The sequence below is a fragment of the Fusarium graminearum genome, chromosome 3 (assembly GCF_000240135.3).
Source record: "Fusarium graminearum PH-1 chromosome 3, whole genome shotgun sequence".
NCBI lineage: Eukaryota > Fungi > Ascomycota > Sordariomycetes > Hypocreales > Nectriaceae > Fusarium > Fusarium graminearum.
Window position 1 is genome coordinate 7147717 of NC_026476.1, and position 16263 is coordinate 7163979.

Sequence of the window (16263 nt, forward strand, 5' to 3'; positions counted from 1 at the left end):
ATTCTATTCTAAGATACAGTGCCACGCACCTGATCAGAGGCGTTTTTTACACTTTACTATGATACTCGACAGCCCGCTTTATAATCTGGACGATTTGATCTGCTTGTTTCCAAAGATCATTATGATCGCCACTAGCTGCCATCTCAATGACCTCAAGTTTAGAGGTCTTTCTCAAATGCTCTTTCATAAGCTCTGTCTGAGAATACGGGACAAGACTATCATTTTTGCTCTGGGCAAAAACGACAACCTTTCCTTCAGGCCACTCTTCCGACCAGTCTGAAACTATAGTTGGGCATATATCCCTCCAAACAGTCTCATCATCTCCAAATGCATTCTTTGTAAACTCGACGTAAAGAGGCTGGAGGTTCTTGTGGGACTCTGGTGGATTGTTGATGAAAGCGGCCAAGTCGTATAACCCATTCAGAGGGGCGATAACCTTGGGCTTCTTCACTTTTGGTGCTGCCCCCCATCGATCCGGATTCATGACTGTCTGGAACGTCAATGTCGCCCCGCAGCTATGACCTGACAGGACGTAATCGTGAGCAACGCCAAGTTCATTCTGGAGATATGCAATAGCAGCGAGTACAGCAACGATGTGATCTGGGTGTTTGGCCGTACGAGCAATATCCACAGGTTGTGAAGGATCGCGAGGTGGTGCAGGATGGGTAGGATGGTTGGGGTGGCTTGAAAGCGGGTAGTTTATTGAAGCAATACCCGAGATATGAGCCTCTTTGTCCCTCAAGAGTTTGAGGGCCGCTGCTTCAAAGGACGACGAGTCAACTAGAGGGTCACGCCAAGCACCACCATGGATGTAGACCACCCAAGTCCCTGGATCACGAGGAACGAAGTCAGGTGTCGGGAGAGAGTGACTGTCTGTGGCTTTGGGTACCCAAACGTCTAAAGTGTGCAGATAGGTTGCGTTTGCTGTGTATGGAGCCTGATGTTTGTGCCAGCCAGCACTGGAGCCAACCCATGGAATCGAAGACCACAGTAGGGACGTCATGGCGATATAAATATCTAAAAATAAGCAGGAAATCGTGTTTTAAATGGCTGCTTCATGTTCTCAGTCTCGCATTAAATATTGAATTTCGTCGGAAATGCGATGCCGGAGTGCGGGGTTGAGAGAACTATAGGGTGCGTTATCCGCCAGCGAACGCGCCACCAGCCGCACTCACGGTTCGAGTTAATCATATCAGAGACGACTTAAAATAGTATTGCTCGATTCAATCGTTATCTGGACTTTGTCTCTTCGTAGTACTCAGGATATGTCACCTTGTATCCCAAAATGAATCGTCCCCAAAACGCTGCGCTCCAAAGAAGCAATCTACTCGCAATCTTTCCCAACCACTCCCATGGCATCGGCACTGCAAGCGGCGTATCTCCATCATGTAAAAAAACCATCAACTGGAAGAAGCTCGGTGGCTTTCCTGCTTCTCTGCAATCGTCCAGATACCCAAAGAAATTGCGAAAGAATCTTTGCTCATTTTCATAAGACTCAGGCGCCAAGTGGATATCAACAACTAGGTCTTCCGTCTCAGATGCATTCTCAAAGCGATGATACCGTCCTGCCTTGATCGAGGCTTTACGCTGGCCGTTGGGATCGTCGGAGAGTACAGCAAATGGCTCCTTGGCGATGCCACGGTAAAAACGACCCATGCCAGATTGCACATTAAAGAATTCATCCTGGTGGATATGGTAATGGAATGGTGGAGCGACAATGGACGTGCCATGTTCTTTTGTTGTTGGCGGGATGCGATGGGTCATGATGTAGTCTGAGTTGGGTTTGCCAAATTTGACTGAGGAGCGGCCAGAATCGTAGGTAATGGGGTTATTCCTTGCATTGTTGGTGCGTGGCGGCTGTGCTGACCGTAGGAAGGACAACATGATGGGTAGTCAATATAAAAAAGGTAGATGTAATGGGAAGGGAGCATGAGTTTGAATCAATTGTGAAGCTTTGTAGAGAAGTGAGCACATTGATTCCGAGACCAATATTTACAGATTAGGATAATATTCATGCCGATCTCGGCAAACACAACACCCGAAGCGGCCCGACACCTGGCACTTGCAGCAATGTTTTCCCCTACAAATTATATTTCTCAGTTCAACTTTCCAGTCTCTGCTAATCTTAGACGAGAACTACGCCACTGTGAAGTTGATTAGTTACAGTCTCGTCAAGCAAAAGAATAATTGAGATTTACCTCGCCACATGAAATCGGCTCATAGAGAGGAGGGTGCTCTGCATCAGTACACGTTGGCACAACCTCGCAGACGGCATCTGGGTTAAAGCCCAAGAAGAATGGCATGGCGTAGCGAGATGCCTTTTGACGGTTGTAAACACGATGAACTGTCGACTTGAAACGGTTGTTGGACAACCTCTGTAAGAAGTCTCCAATGTTGATGACCAGGGTTCCCTCAATGGGCCGAGCGTCCAGCCACTCGTCATCCGCTGAGAGAACTTGAAGCCCGCCCGACATGTCCTGCCATAGCAGAGTCACGCATTGGATATCGGTGTGTGAGCCAATGCCAACGTCGATATCATCAGTCTCTTCAGTGCCAGGGTAGTGAAGGTGCACTGCATCGGCACCAGGAGTGGTAATGATGCTGTCAAAGTAATCCTCAGGTAGCTCAAGAGCAAGGGCGAACAGCCGAATCAGTTTGCGTGCCAAAGTTAGTCGCCTTTGATAGAACTCGGTAAGGACGGGGCGGAATTTCGTGAGATGACTTGTTCCGTTCCAAACAAAATCAATGGAATCAAAGTTGGAGTTGATATCATCCACACAATCATGGCTCGGGTCGATGCGAGTGTCATATCGCATAGAGAACGTTTCTTTGTTATCTATGATATGCAGTGAGCAACCCGGTTAGACAAATGAACTGATTTCTGTTTACCTTTTGTTTCTTTGTTGTTAATTTGTGTGCTTCCTACACCGTGATAACCGCAGAACTTGCCCGCCTTGGTAAAAGCGACCCGATCCTTGTCGTCTTGCGATTGATCGAAGAAGTTCTTGCACTGTTGGAGAGCTTCCTCGATCAAGTCCTGGGGGATACCGTGGTTAGAGACGTAGAAAAAACCCGTGTTTTCAGCCGCTGCCTTGATTTGAGTAGAAAGAGCTTTACGCGCTGATTCATCTCCATCTATGGAACTGAGATCGATGATAGGCATCTCTTCGAGAGTTGGGGTGCGTGGTTTGCCGCAGCGCACTCGACGGGAGACAGGCCCATTCGGTGTTAACAGCTGCACCGTTGTATACTCGGCTGGAGCTGTGATCTGAACTGTGGTAGTGGCCATGGTGATTAATTCCAGTTGTAAAAGTGCTATAGCATCCAGCAATGGTGAAGACAATATTGTTGATGCTGCGGCTGACACAGATAATGGTCTTGAGTGGGGAAAGGCTGGTATCAAATAGTGGAGAGATTGGCCAGAATAGCCGTTCTGCTTATTTGGTGGTTGGACAAATGTCACAAACATCTACAACGGAAGTGACAGCCTAATATAGAATGATAGGCAAGGGTTCTAGCATCTTCAAGCCGTTCGAGCCGAGTAGTAGTTGATAGTATCTTCAAAAAAGACGCAAGGCGGAGCTCGCCGATGACACCGATCATTACCGATCACGTCTCTTATCTGCACAAGTTCACCTATCGTTGGGTTACGCAGGGATGCTCCTGGACCCCATTTAGCGCAATCTACAGAGTACAATCTCTAGATAACAGAGTTGCTACCACTAACGACTCTGCGCTTATTGATAACGACCCACAAGTCAACTTGTTCCATTAAATTAATCCTGGCCATAACCATCAGATATGGCAATAAATGCTGGAATACAGAGTTTAATGGATCGAATCTTATCAATTCTGGAGTCCGGGGAACTAAAGAGTTGGTTCGTTAATCGGCTCGAGATTTACCTCCTGTATTCTATAAACATCAAGCATTGCCTGCATTCTTTAGAACTTAGCCAACGATTTTCCTCTTATAACACAACAGACGAAGAACCATGGCCTCTATCGTCAACAAGGCCCACAACCGCTTGCTCGTCCAGAAGCAGTTGCCAGACGGGACCAGTCAACCAGCCAACTTTCTCGACAATGACTCTATCCGTCCCACCCCCGTCAAGGACCGCACCTGGACTTCCATCACATACTCGGCCTTTTGGTTCGCTGCCACAGCAAATGTGAGCAATCTATACTCGGCCTCCACTGGCCAGTCCGCTGGTCTTAGTATGTGGGAGGCTCTGGGCTGCTCACTCGGTGGCCAGTTGCTCGCCGGTCTTCTCATGGCGCTCAATGGTCGAGCTGGTGCATTGTACCGAATCCCCTTCCCCGTCGCCTGTAGAGCCAGTTTCGGAACATGGGGTGCGTTGTGGCCGACCTTCAACCGTGCTATTATGTCCATTGTCTGGAACGGAGTGACATCCGTGCAGGGAGCTCAGTGTTTATAGTAAGTTGTAATCTATTAATATTTTCTCTTGTACAATTGAACACTTGCTAACCACCACCTCTACAACAGTGTCTTCCTTCATGCCATCTTTCCTTCCATCGCCAATATTCCCGACATCATGGGCACAAAATCTGCTCTCAACTCGGCACAAATGCTTTGTTTCTTCCTCTACTGGCTTATCAATTGTGCCTTTCTGTTCATCCCGGTACCACGTATGAAGAAGCTAGTTCACGTCAAAGTTGGTGTCTTCTTCGGCGCCACCATCGCCTTCGTCGCTTGGACATTGTCCCTGTCCGGCAGTGTTCGCAAAACACTTTCCGAGCCCTCCACCGTCAGTGGTTCAGAAAAGTCCTGGATGATTCTCAAGTTCTTCTTCTTGGGACTTGCTAGTTGTGGCACCTTCATCACAAATGCAGCTGATCTGCAACGCTACGCAACTAAGCCTAACGATGTTATTGCTGGTCAGGTATTCAGCTTCCCACTGTCTAACTTCTTGGTCGGAGTGTTTGGCAACGTGATCGCGGCTGCAAGTAAAAGTATCTTTGGCGAGGTCAGTAGAAACGCTGTTGGGAAAAGATTTTTGTTACTTACTCGTGTGCTCTCAGGTCGTTTGGAATCCTCTTATAACCCTTGACATGCTTATGGAGGGTGATCGTTATACAGCTGCCAATCGTGCGGGATGTGCCTTGATCTCATTCGCTTATGTTTACTCTACTGTATTCTCAGCTATTTTTGAGAATTCTATCCCGTGAGTTCAACCTGGCTTTCCATAGATAGTCTCTATCAATTTTGCTGACAGTATGGCCATCTTAGTGCCGGAAACGATATCGCATCTCTTATGCCCAAGTACATCACAGTGAAGCGTGGTTTCTTCATCTGCGCAGGTATGATCCCATCTACTTTTTGAGCCATAGAAAAACAGCAAGGAACTCGACACTAACAGAATGTCTCTAGTTATGTCTTACGCAATCTGCCCGTGGTACCTACTATCGTCAGCATCTGTCTTTATCAACTTCCTGAGCTCGTACCAGATCTTCCTAAGTGCCATCACTGGTATCCTGATCTGCGACTACTACCTCCTGAGACGCGGCCTTTTCGATATTCCCATGCTTTACTCAGGACATAAGGCTTCTACTTACCACTTCTTCCACGGCTTCAATCTTAGGGCCTTTGCGGTTTATTTGATCGCCGTTGCACCCAACTTCTACGGATTCCTTTCCCAGATGGGTGTCAAGGCACCACTGGGAGTCCAAAGATTCTACTATGTTGCATATCCCGTTGGACTCTTCATAGCGTTTGGTGGCTACTGGTTGGTGAATATGCTCTTCCCCAATGATGGCATTCCAAAGGTCTCGGGATGGCAGGAGCCTAAGGATTTTATCGAAGACCACGATGATACCTTTGTCGACGTTGTTGTTAACTCATCTGAAGCATCGTCAGATCAGGAAAAGGGAAATCCAGAGGACGTTATAATGAAGAAATATTGAGCATGAGAGTAATTAGGTAGATTATGGTAATTAGCATAGAATTATGAATTAGAATATCACTACAATTTAGACAAGTACTGTAGTGACAGGAACGTCAATATGTAAAGCTACCATAGGTATATGTATAGAGAAAGGTAAAGCACAAACTTTGGATGGGCTTGATGACATAAGATGTGAAGAAAAGCAAATAGGTAAAGTTATTATATATAGGTTAAGGATATACTTGGGACAAGACTCTCCACTTCCTCCGTCTCTGCTGATTCCTCTTCTGTCTTCTTCTTTTTGCGGACCCAGTAATATTCTTGACCGGCTCCCTTTGATAAAGTCTGCCCTCCAGTAAAACATGTAGTAACATCTGGCACAGCAAAAGGCCCAGTTCTATGTTTTGTTATCCACTCGAGTTTCGTTTGTACATCCCACTTCTCATAGCCAGTAGTTCGAAAGTGTCTTGCTCCATGTCTCTTGAGTATTTCTCTTACGGCTGCCAGGTTGTCGTCTTCTGATGGTAGTATTTCTGTTGCTGACGGTTTGTAATGCAAGTACAGAATGTCCAAAGGACTCATTGAAACTTCACCATGACCTTGCGTTGCGTTGACATTGGCACCGTGCTCGAGTAACATCTCGATGACCTCGGGTGTAACGAATGCATGCGCACAGGCGATACCGAGCAAAGTCATCCCATTTTTGTCGATGGTATCAGTGTGGGCACCATGCTGGAGCAAGTAGCGAATAGCTTCAACACGCGATGTGTCATTTGCATTTTCGTCTTGGTCTCCGTCTTGTTCATGATCCGTGGTTTCGGAACCGAATATCTTTGTCTTCATGGCTAGAGCAAGCGGCGTATTTCCATGAACGTCTCGAGTATTGACGTCTGCTCCCTTGTTAATTATCTTTTGAACCTTCACCAATTCATCACCACACCATTCCCGAAAGATCGAATGAAGGGGAGTTTCTTGGTATAAATTATCCCTGTGCGTACTGACGTCCACTCCCATTTCGGTAAGTGCCTCGACAAAAGTCCAATTACCATCCTTCACAGCTGAATGGAGTAATTTATGGTTCCGATCCTTCAAAAGACCCATGAGAACTTTCATGATGCCAATTCCAGAGTCGTTTGCTGGTACATGATTGAGAGCGTTATGAATCATGACTTGGCGTTGTCCGTCCTGGTTGTCACCGTAGGACAAGAGAATTGCTGCCAGATCCGGCCTGCATGCTTGTGCTGCTTCGTTCAAGGCTTTTTCAAGTCGTAGTGGCTGACCATGATAAGAAGCGGATTTTGCGCCATCGATAATGGCCTTGACTATATCAGCGTTCCCGGTCTTGACCGCTTCATGAGCTGGTGTCTCATAGTGCGGCGCTATCAACCCTCTCCAACCTTCTTTTTGTTCACTGATCGGTACCATACTAGTACAGAGATCTGCTCCAGCTTCCACCAACATTTGCACAAGGTCGAGGTCGGTAAGATGAACAGCTGAACCAAGAGGTGTGACAGTAAATGGATTTGGAAGGTTTGGATCGGCACCGTGTTTGAGGAGTATCTTACAAACGTCCGTATTGAAGCTGCGAACTGCTAGATCGAGCAAACTGTCGCCTTGGATATTTCGACCATTGGGATCTACCTCACTCTTGCTCAACCATTCATCGAGTACTTCATGAATGCCAAGCATGACACATCCGAGTACCGGCGTTGTATATGGTCGAAGGGCGCTTTTTCCAGTAGCGTAGATACGATTGGGGTCATCCAGGACGTCTGTGTTCTGTACAAGACGTGTCCAGGCCATGTATGATGTAGCAGAGTTAGAGGGTGTGCCAAGAAACTGCCTGATCAAGCCTAGTAAAGTATACCCAATTCCTTCCTTAGAGTTCTTGCGTACATCTTCAAGGTGGTTTGGAAAGAACTGTGAGCAATATGTAGTCCATAACTGCAAGGGTGATCCCTCAAATCCAACCAAGAAAGGCTCAAAGGTCTCACAGAGACAAGATTCATCGTGGCCATCATGGATATCGTAATCGACCAATTCCAAATAGCACTCAAATGGTGGTGCATCTGGGAGTGGCAAAGACTCGGTATCGCAGATGGATATCTCCTCAACAGTTCCCTCGTCGAGGTTTGGCGACAAACTTGCATCTAGTTGCCGGTTTGCTTCTTCATCCGGGACAATCTTGACAATATTTCTTTTCTTAGAATGAGAAACATAAAGTGTCAAGGCGGCATCCCAGTCTTCAGAATCACTATCCGGGGTTTCTTCTTGTCCGTTTTCAACCTCACCTGGTAGTTTCAGGCAAAGCAGCGTCTGGAGACAGATTCCTGCCATCATTTCATGGGCTTGTGCAGAACTCCAGTGTTTTGTTTCCAAATATTCCTGGACCGACAAGTGGGCAAATCTGCAGATTGAATCTTTTGTGACACCAATATTATTCTCCCATACAGCCATTGAGCCAGACGTGTGAGTCGCTTTGACCTCTTGTTTCAGGTAGCCTTGGAGGTCTGGATCCGCTGTTGGCACTGCGGTGACATCTCGTTCTTGAGATCCATCTGCAACGACAAGTAAATTCTGACAGGCTTCGAGAACGTATTCGATATCAACATCTTGATCCAGGATGAAGTTACGATCCGAATGTTGAGCAGCGGCAATGGCAAGCTCGAATGGATGCAGGGGTCGCTGGGATACCATGACAATCTGGAAAGCAGCAAATGCAATACTTTTTTTGCTGCCAGTCAGGTCCGAAATCTGACCATAGATCTTGTCATAAGCAGCTTCAAGTCCCTTGGGTAATCCATCTAGATACTTGGCAATGTCCGCGTTTCTTTCCAGCTGTATCAACTCGCCGATGTGAAGTGTCGCCCACTGGAACATGCCCTGGCTTTTCTCTTGAAATGTGCTTAGGATTTTATCGCGAAGCTTTCGAGATAACTTGGTCCGGCAGAATTCGCTCTGATCCATTTTGCTCAACACGAACTTCTCGATATCTGCTTGATTGTCATTGGCGGTTACCTCAAGATGGGTTCCATCGTTGTATCGTTTTCTCAGATCCTGATCAGTACGACTGGCGATATAGACTTTGACAGTTCGTTGAAACTTGATGATAAATTCATCCAATAGATCCATGAGCATATGTCTTGTTCCACGGTCGCATTCGTCTAAACCGTCTACCACGATGTAAACACTCTTATATCCAGCAACAAGTTGCATAAGTAACTGTTTGCACTCTTCCGCGACAAGCCTGTCACTGGAGAAGCCTTTCACCTTCCTTCTTAAGTATTGATGCTCGACACAGGACTCGATGCTGCGATTGTCACGGGGTGCACACAGCTGTCGTATAATACTTCGCATGATCGCCACAGGTTCACTATGGTCGGGTCGATTGCGATCGCAATAGAAGTATGCGAAACCAGTGTTCTCCTCGGCCTCCTTTGGCAATCTTGCCAGAAGATCGTCGACAACCCTGGATGAAAGTTTTGTCTTGCCAGCTCCCGCTAGAAAAGTGTCAGTTTCCCATTCAACATCAGGATCCAGTGTTGTTCACTTACGTATTCCATTTAACCACATAAGATTTGACGTATCCGGTCTTTGCCATGTTTGATAAACCTCATGACCCATGAGCCACTCTCCAGTTCCTTCGACTCTCCCTTTGCGAGCGATGTAATGGTCACTTTCGTACGGGATATCCGACACCCACTGCAGAATCTTGCACCTCTCATCTTCATTAAGATGCTTCCAAAGCTGTTCCATCTGGCCGTCAAAACTTGACGACATGTCTCTGAGCTTTTGTCGGGTATCCCGAGAATTTTCGTCCATGTTTTGGAAGGCGGATTCTGCGATGGTGCCTTGACAAACATTGGCCTCTGTCGTGACTTGAGTCTCCAAGTTTCCTATTTCCTTCAGTTTTGCTGCAACTTCGGTTGGATTACAAAATGTCTTCAACATTCTGACAGCGCTGTTGCGATCCAGCAACCTGATGCAGTATGCAAGAAAGGAAAACAGCTTAGCATACAGGCGAGCCATTGCGTTTGAAAGTTGATGAGTAGCCTTGGTCTGCAATTTAGTTGCATGTACAACATTCTCTAAATAGAGTTGGTGGTAGATGCTGCATCTTGCAATTAGGCATATAACTTGTTCCATTCCAATGATAAGTAGCCCCATCTGCTCATTGTCTGCAGTAAAGACAGAAAGCACAAGCTTGATGGCTGACCATGGAATACCAGCATGTACTGGGTCAACCTGTGAGATTATATCACCGATAGCTTTGAACGAATCCAACCAGGACACGATTTTTGCCAAAACATCCCGTAGTACTATTCTGCGGCCTCCAAACGTAATCTTCCATGCCTTCTCTTCTCCCAACGTTTTCTTCTTGATGATCAAGTCGTGCAGATCCGCGAATACGTTGGCGTTGTTGTCATGCTCATCAACACTGTTAATAAGAACTCGATCTTCTTCATTCAGATAAGACACAGCTTGTTTCCATGGGTGTGGGTGGTCATCTTTCTCGGTTGTTTTCTCATCCCTCAATGCTGCAGGCTTCTCGTTTATTATAACCGTTTCAGGTACTTTTTCGGGAATGGTTGACGATACTGCGTCGGTTCCCTTCACATCTGAGCTAATTGATGCCGTGTCAGCTGAGGGGCGAGAGTTCTGTGTAACAGTAGACCTAAAAGAGGTGCTTGTATCCGAAACAACTGTGCTGGTCTCCGATCTCGAATCATCAGACTTGGAGCGCTTTCGAAACCATTTCTTGAACTTGTCTGTAGACGAGCTCTTGGTTGCTGGCATCATTAACGAGCAAACAATTGAGATATCATGGACCTTGCTTTGAGCGATGCGGGGTTTGCTAATTTTACTCTCGTCTGACAGGGACACAATTAAGAAAGGGCTGTTGCCTGTAAGCCGACATTTATCCGGGCATATTTGACCAGGTATCTAATACAAGGACATGACCCCATCCCAACATTTCTTCTTTCTCAACAACTTCCTCATCTCACTACCATGGCTTCTTTAGCCAAGCTTCCAGTCGAAACCATCGAAAGAATTTGCCAGTTTCTTATTCTTCTCAGCACTAAATCCCTTCGAAGCCTGTGCCTTGCCAACAAGCACTTGAACCAGATATGTTCTCCTTGGTTAATCCACCGATGGGACAACAGCCAAGAATGTGCAGAGCCGACAACCGAACGATTTGTGCTGCATCTATTTAGACATCCTGAGCTTCGAAAAAAGGTCAAACGTATCAGTATCGGCTATGCGTTAGAACTTGGCCAGTCTAATCCATCAGTTGTCGACTTGGACAGCGAGACACTCTTAGCTCTGTCCCAGGCAGCTGCATCAGACGTCAAAATGGAATCTGAGTACCTCAATCAATTATGCTCTGATATTGAGCGGGGGTCTGTAGACGCCCTCGATGTTTTACTTCTGGCTTGGTGCACTGGAGTGACTCATCTGAGTATCACAGTTCCTCCATTTTCCATATTTGACGATGAACATTGCCATGTCTTGACATTTGCAAAACAAGCCATTGTTCGACTATTGCACGAAACACATATCAAAGACTTACCGTTTGCTGAAGTACGGCACTTGGAGGTACATCATTGCTATAAACACAACCATCTTTTCTTTGGAGCTGTGACCAGCTTCTTTCGCCTGCCAAAGATTCAGTCGTTCGTGATATCCGGTATTTACGACTGGGCTACACACCTTGAAGTGTGGTCTAATGGGACATTTGATCCGTTTCACGGCCAATATGCTCGACGCTACGCAATGGCGATACCGTACGCTTCCTCAAAAATAGAAGAACTTGTCTTAAGAGATGTCGACTTCATTGGGGACGGACTACCAACACTACTCCGCGGTGTCGGCAACTTAAAGAAGTTGACACTACGGCCTACTTTCGATCCTACACGGGAGGCAACAGATCGCGAAGAAATTGCGGAAGCTCTCAGTAGTATGTGTCAAGATTCAGTGGAGGAGATTGACCTACGAACTGATCGTCGAGGATATCTACTGAATCCCGAATCGCTCAAATTGGACTATGATTTTCTGGCTGACGATATATTGATGAGACAAGACATATACAAAGACTTTATCAATCTCCGGCGGCTCAGCTGTCCCATGGCCGACCTCTTAACAGTTGATTCTGATAACGAGGAAAACAAAACCAGTATTGTTCCTGGCAAGCTACCTGCATCTATCGAGTATTTGAAGCCGCGATGCTATGATATGGTAAACACTTGGATCAGCAAGAATCCGACTTTACAGCCTTACATTGAGGTTTTCGTCAGAATATTGGAAGACGCCGGTCCTGGCCAGCGACTTTGCAACTTGAAGGTCCTGGATCTCTCTTACGCATTCGCGAACGATCCAGACACCGACGGTATCGTTACGATGAAGGTGCTGGCAGATGATCGGGGTATTACGCTATTGTTAAAGTAATACTGGATCTTGGATCCAATTTCAGGGTGTTTGCAAAAAGAAATAATTGGTTCATTGTTCTTTGCATAATAGAGACTGGTCACGAGTTCATATTAGGAAGCGAGAGTTGACAGATCGGCCGATCAATTAATGCTACTACATAATAAGAAAATAAAAAACAAATAGCAAGTCTATATCAGAAAGAGTGTGGATTACAAGTTCGCTTTTCCTTTGGAACCATCATGTTCCAACCCCGAATGTCAAGCGTATCACCGAGGTTTCACCACATTCGATTGTCACTGTGCATCTAACATGCAGGTTGAGTTGATAACATCTCCACTAGAAAGTGGGTGTTCAAACAACTGTTATTTAGTTGTGCTTGCCGTTGCCCTTGTTGGGCTTGGTGGGAGTCTTGGGCTTGGGCTTGTCGGCAGACTTGTCGTGGGGCTTCTGCTCAACAGGGGGCTGTCCTCGGCGCTGAACATGAGGAGGAGTAGTAGGAGCCTTGGGCTTGGGCTTGGGCTTGTCGGCAGACTGCTTCTTGGGCTTCTGCTCAACAGGGGGCTGCTCAACAGGGGGCTCTCCTCGGCGCTGAACATGAGGAGGACCCTTGGGCTTGGGCTTGGGCTTGTCGGCAGACTTGTCGTGGGGCTTCTGCTCAACAGGGGGCTCTCCTCGGGGCTCAACATGAGTAGGGTCGGTAGTAGGAACCTTGGCAGCAGGGCAGCTCTTGGCAAAGACGCTAAGCTTATCATCGCCGCTGGGAACATTGGCGGGAGCAACCTTGTACAGCTTGCAAACAGGCGCAGATGCGTCGGCAAGAAGGCCAAAGACGAAGCTCTGGCAATCATTCTGAGCAGTGCAGGCATCCTGGCACTTATCAGCAGTCTTGACGCTGGGGGTAGCGAAAGGCTGGATGTTGCCGTTGGTAGGTCCGGTAGGAGCAGTGTTGCACATCTCATCACGAGCAGCTAGCTTACCCTTGACTTGGCCGCGAGGCTCGTCGTGGGTGGGCTTGGTGTTGGGAACAGCCTTTGAGGAGCAAGCCTTGTCGAAGACGTACAGCTCGCTGCCCTGCTTGGGGACTTGAGCGGCAGCAACGCCATAGAGCTTGCAAGTAGGGGCTTTGGCATTGGCGGGGAGGCCGAAGATGAAGCTCTTGCATGAAGCGTTGGAAGAGCAGGACTTCAAGCAAGCATCAGCAGTAGCAGCTGAAGGCTGAGAGATGGGCTGGATCTTGGCGTTGGTGGCAGCTGAGGGAGCGACGTTGCACTGCTGGCTGCGAGCATCGAAAGGATGGGCCAGGATAGCAGAGGCCATGGAGGCAGTGAGCATGAAAGAGGTCTTCATATTGAAAGATGGTGGTGTAACTTGAAAGTTGGCTTGGGAAGTGAGTTGAAAGATTGTAAAGGTGGTTGAGAAAGTGGTTGTTGTAGTTGATGAGACTGTTGTGTGATGGTGAGAAAAAGATTAACTTGAATGAGGGTTCATGATTGCTTTATATCTGTTGAGTTTGCTGTTTTCCACCATGTCAGGGTCAATGGTACACAGGTATTTGCTGTCATTCGGGATGCAACATTTCGGATGACCGCGTCAGCAATTTTCGTCACGCTCTATAGTGAAGATCTCTCTGCTTGGTGAAGTTTGTCAAGGGGTTGAATTATCTGGACCGCACAGATTCGGATCTGCTCCAGGTGGGCACCATTAAGGCTGTGCATTGATGCTATGCCATGGTCCCAACTCCAATCAACGATACATTCTCCTATGTCTTTTCCACAGTATTTCCTGCGGATCAATAGCTACAACCCACAACCCACAACATATTAACGTTTACGTTAACTATGGTCAAAGCAACAACCTTGAGCTACAGTCTTGTGTCTATCTAGATCTCGATTAACACGAACAGCAATCATTTGTTCACCATGGTCTCTAACCTCTAACTCCGGCATTGGTCGGAAACAATACAATTTGTGTTTTTGAACACTATTGGTTTCTCAAATACAGAAACAACCACAAACGGATAATTCCGTGTGCTATTACGCCGCTTGGATACCTTCAGGTCCACAATGGCTTAGAATCAACTGAGACGCGACGAAGATCCCCCACATGCCGTTGAAAGCCACAATTCTCCGAACGCGTCGAACCATAAATAGTGCCAAAGCTTTCTTAGTGTCACGCTAACGATCATGCACTGGGACAATTCCAATTTGCCAAAACTTCACAGTGGTCAAGTGTACATACAGTCGTGTATGTTGGTGACGCTTGGTAGAATAGTGAGGCGTTGAGGGCAAGACGCGAGCTTGACGCATTGATATCACTGAATGTGTTGAATGTTACATATGGATTTGCCTTTGCATAACTCTGTGCATAACTTGTAGCCAGATGGCAATTATTTTGCGATGTCTAGCTGATATGGTGTTGTGTAAGATAATGGATGTGAGATACACTGGCCTGGAGTAAGATATTTCAAAATGACTGAGGGATCTTGCTGTGCTGTCTTCTGCATAGGTGAAACTCTATTCCGCTGTGTCAGCGTGAGTACCGCGTCGTCGACTACGCGGCTGTGCATTGGTGTTTATTGATCCACAACTACCGAAACAACTATTGTTTCAGACGTCATTGTCAGCCCAAGCTAGAACAATATTGTCGACATGCATATTGGTACGAGTATAGGGTAACGTGAATTATTTTCAACTTCACTTCACAATTTGCCCTCAATTATGTTTCTTTATGAGTGTTCATGTTTTTGTTTTTAGATTGGTGACTCTACGGATTACAGTCAAGTAATTTAAGCGGTATTGTTTATCGCATCATGAAACAAATGACTTGTAGTTTTGTCGTGAGCAGCTTTCAGATCACCCTTCTCACTTAACCCAAAAACAATTCCTTGCCAACACATCGACTGATAACCTTGTTATTCTTCAGCTCTAGCTGAAAGATTTTCCAGAAGTCTGGACGACACAACCGTGCTCCCATTGAAAAGGGGTCTTTTGTTTCTCCCGCCCGGAAGATTAAACTTCCCCTGGCCACATCCCGACCTTGCATTAGGCGAGTTAAGGTTGTTTCATTGGACCATGGCCCACATCTCACTACTAAGGTTACGTCGACTTACATCCGGTACCCGCATCATTGAACGCCTTGACGCGATTGGTTAAGTGGGACAAACACAAAGGAGAGAGACACGTTCCTGGCGGTAAGGAGACACAGCCCTGCGGCTCAATATCATCTTCACAGTCATATCATCGACTGAGGGCTTCAAGTTTACTAGAACAGTATTGAAATAGCTCCGCAAAACCTTACAATGGATTAGCCACTTCCGAAACGTCCAGGGGATTCCAGACACTCAATGGGATCTCACTCGATGAAGTTAAGCATTACAGAAAGAGGGAATGAACAGATTGTTGGTGTGGGAATTGAGGATCCTCTGCACTGACCTTCAACAGATACTTCACCGTGTCACTGGGAGTATGTGGTGAGATTTAGCACAGCACATGTCTAGCAGTACCCTAGAACGCGTCTCCCTACATACCTCTCGCACTGAGCGCGGCGGCTTTGATGTACGCGCGAGCTGTCTGTGATTTGGAGTGCCAGCAATCTTACCGCGTCCGCATTAGAGTCAAGGTGTATTATTACCATGGAAAACACGCGAACATAGCGCAAGAACAAGTGTATTCATGATGGATCATACGAATATGTCTCTTCTTTAGAGAGAAACTTCATGACACATATTCATCGCAATAGCGCCTCACGCTGTATGACTAAATCAGAATTGTCTACGTGCTTGTCAAAGGTTCAATGAGAGACTCTAGATATCATCAGATTTCTAGGACGATTTCCAATCTTGGTACACGCATGCCATCCAGTTCATCTCTAGTCATGTTCAAAGACCAGATACTGAGACTTAGTCACTAACCGTTACCCATGTCCCACATCA

General features: G+C 46.6%; 7 protein-coding genes across 7 annotated transcripts; 2 read left to right on the forward strand and 5 right to left on the reverse strand.

Annotated features, from left to right (window-relative positions):
- Nucleotides 1-46: 46 nt before the first annotated feature.
- Nucleotides 47-1003, reverse strand: FGSG_13956 (uncharacterized protein; the record flags this gene model as incomplete). Its single annotated transcript, XM_011327479.1, has 1 exon — nucleotides 47-1003. The coding sequence occupies one exon, from the start codon at nucleotides 1001-1003 to the stop codon at nucleotides 47-49; it is 957 nt and encodes a 318-aa protein (XP_011325781.1).
- A 227-nt stretch (nucleotides 1004-1230) lies between these two features.
- FGSG_13957 (uncharacterized protein) lies at nucleotides 1231-1884 on the reverse strand (the record flags this gene model as incomplete). Its single annotated transcript, XM_011327480.1, has 1 exon — nucleotides 1231-1884. One exon carries the CDS (start codon nucleotides 1882-1884, stop codon nucleotides 1231-1233), a length of 654 nt encoding a protein of 217 aa, XP_011325782.1.
- Nucleotides 1885-2171: 287 nt separating this feature from the next.
- Nucleotides 2172-3289, reverse strand: FGSG_11440 (uncharacterized protein; the record flags this gene model as incomplete). The annotated part of the gene is made up of 2 exons (XM_011327481.1): nucleotides 2172-2836; nucleotides 2890-3289. 2 exons carry the CDS (start codon nucleotides 3287-3289, stop codon nucleotides 2172-2174), a joined length of 1065 nt encoding a protein of 354 aa, XP_011325783.1.
- A 703-nt stretch (nucleotides 3290-3992) lies between these two features.
- Nucleotides 3993-5922, forward strand: FGSG_11439 (uncharacterized protein; the record flags this gene model as incomplete). Its single annotated transcript, XM_011327482.1, has 6 exons — nucleotides 3993-4435; nucleotides 4505-4985; nucleotides 5041-5107; nucleotides 5162-5183; nucleotides 5249-5319; nucleotides 5390-5922. The coding sequence occupies 6 exons, from the start codon at nucleotides 3993-3995 to the stop codon at nucleotides 5920-5922; spliced, it is 1617 nt and encodes a 538-aa protein (XP_011325784.1).
- A 211-nt stretch (nucleotides 5923-6133) lies between these two features.
- Nucleotides 6134-9932, reverse strand: FGSG_11438 (uncharacterized protein; the record flags this gene model as incomplete). The annotated part of the gene is made up of 6 exons (XM_011327483.1): nucleotides 6134-6253; nucleotides 6402-6748; nucleotides 6902-7261; nucleotides 7469-7682; nucleotides 8355-9403; nucleotides 9458-9932. 6 exons carry the CDS (start codon nucleotides 9930-9932, stop codon nucleotides 6134-6136), a joined length of 2565 nt encoding a protein of 854 aa, XP_011325785.1.
- Nucleotides 9933-12029: 2097 nt separating this feature from the next.
- Nucleotides 12030-12350, forward strand: FGSG_11437 (uncharacterized protein; the record flags this gene model as incomplete). Its single annotated transcript, XM_011327484.1, has 1 exon — nucleotides 12030-12350. The coding sequence occupies one exon, from the start codon at nucleotides 12030-12032 to the stop codon at nucleotides 12348-12350; it is 321 nt and encodes a 106-aa protein (XP_011325786.1).
- Nucleotides 12351-12698: 348 nt separating this feature from the next.
- Nucleotides 12699-13679, reverse strand: FGSG_11436 (uncharacterized protein; the record flags this gene model as incomplete). Its single annotated transcript, XM_011327485.1, has 1 exon — nucleotides 12699-13679. One exon carries the CDS (start codon nucleotides 13677-13679, stop codon nucleotides 12699-12701), a length of 981 nt encoding a protein of 326 aa, XP_011325787.1.
- Nucleotides 13680-16263: the final 2584 nt, after the last annotated feature.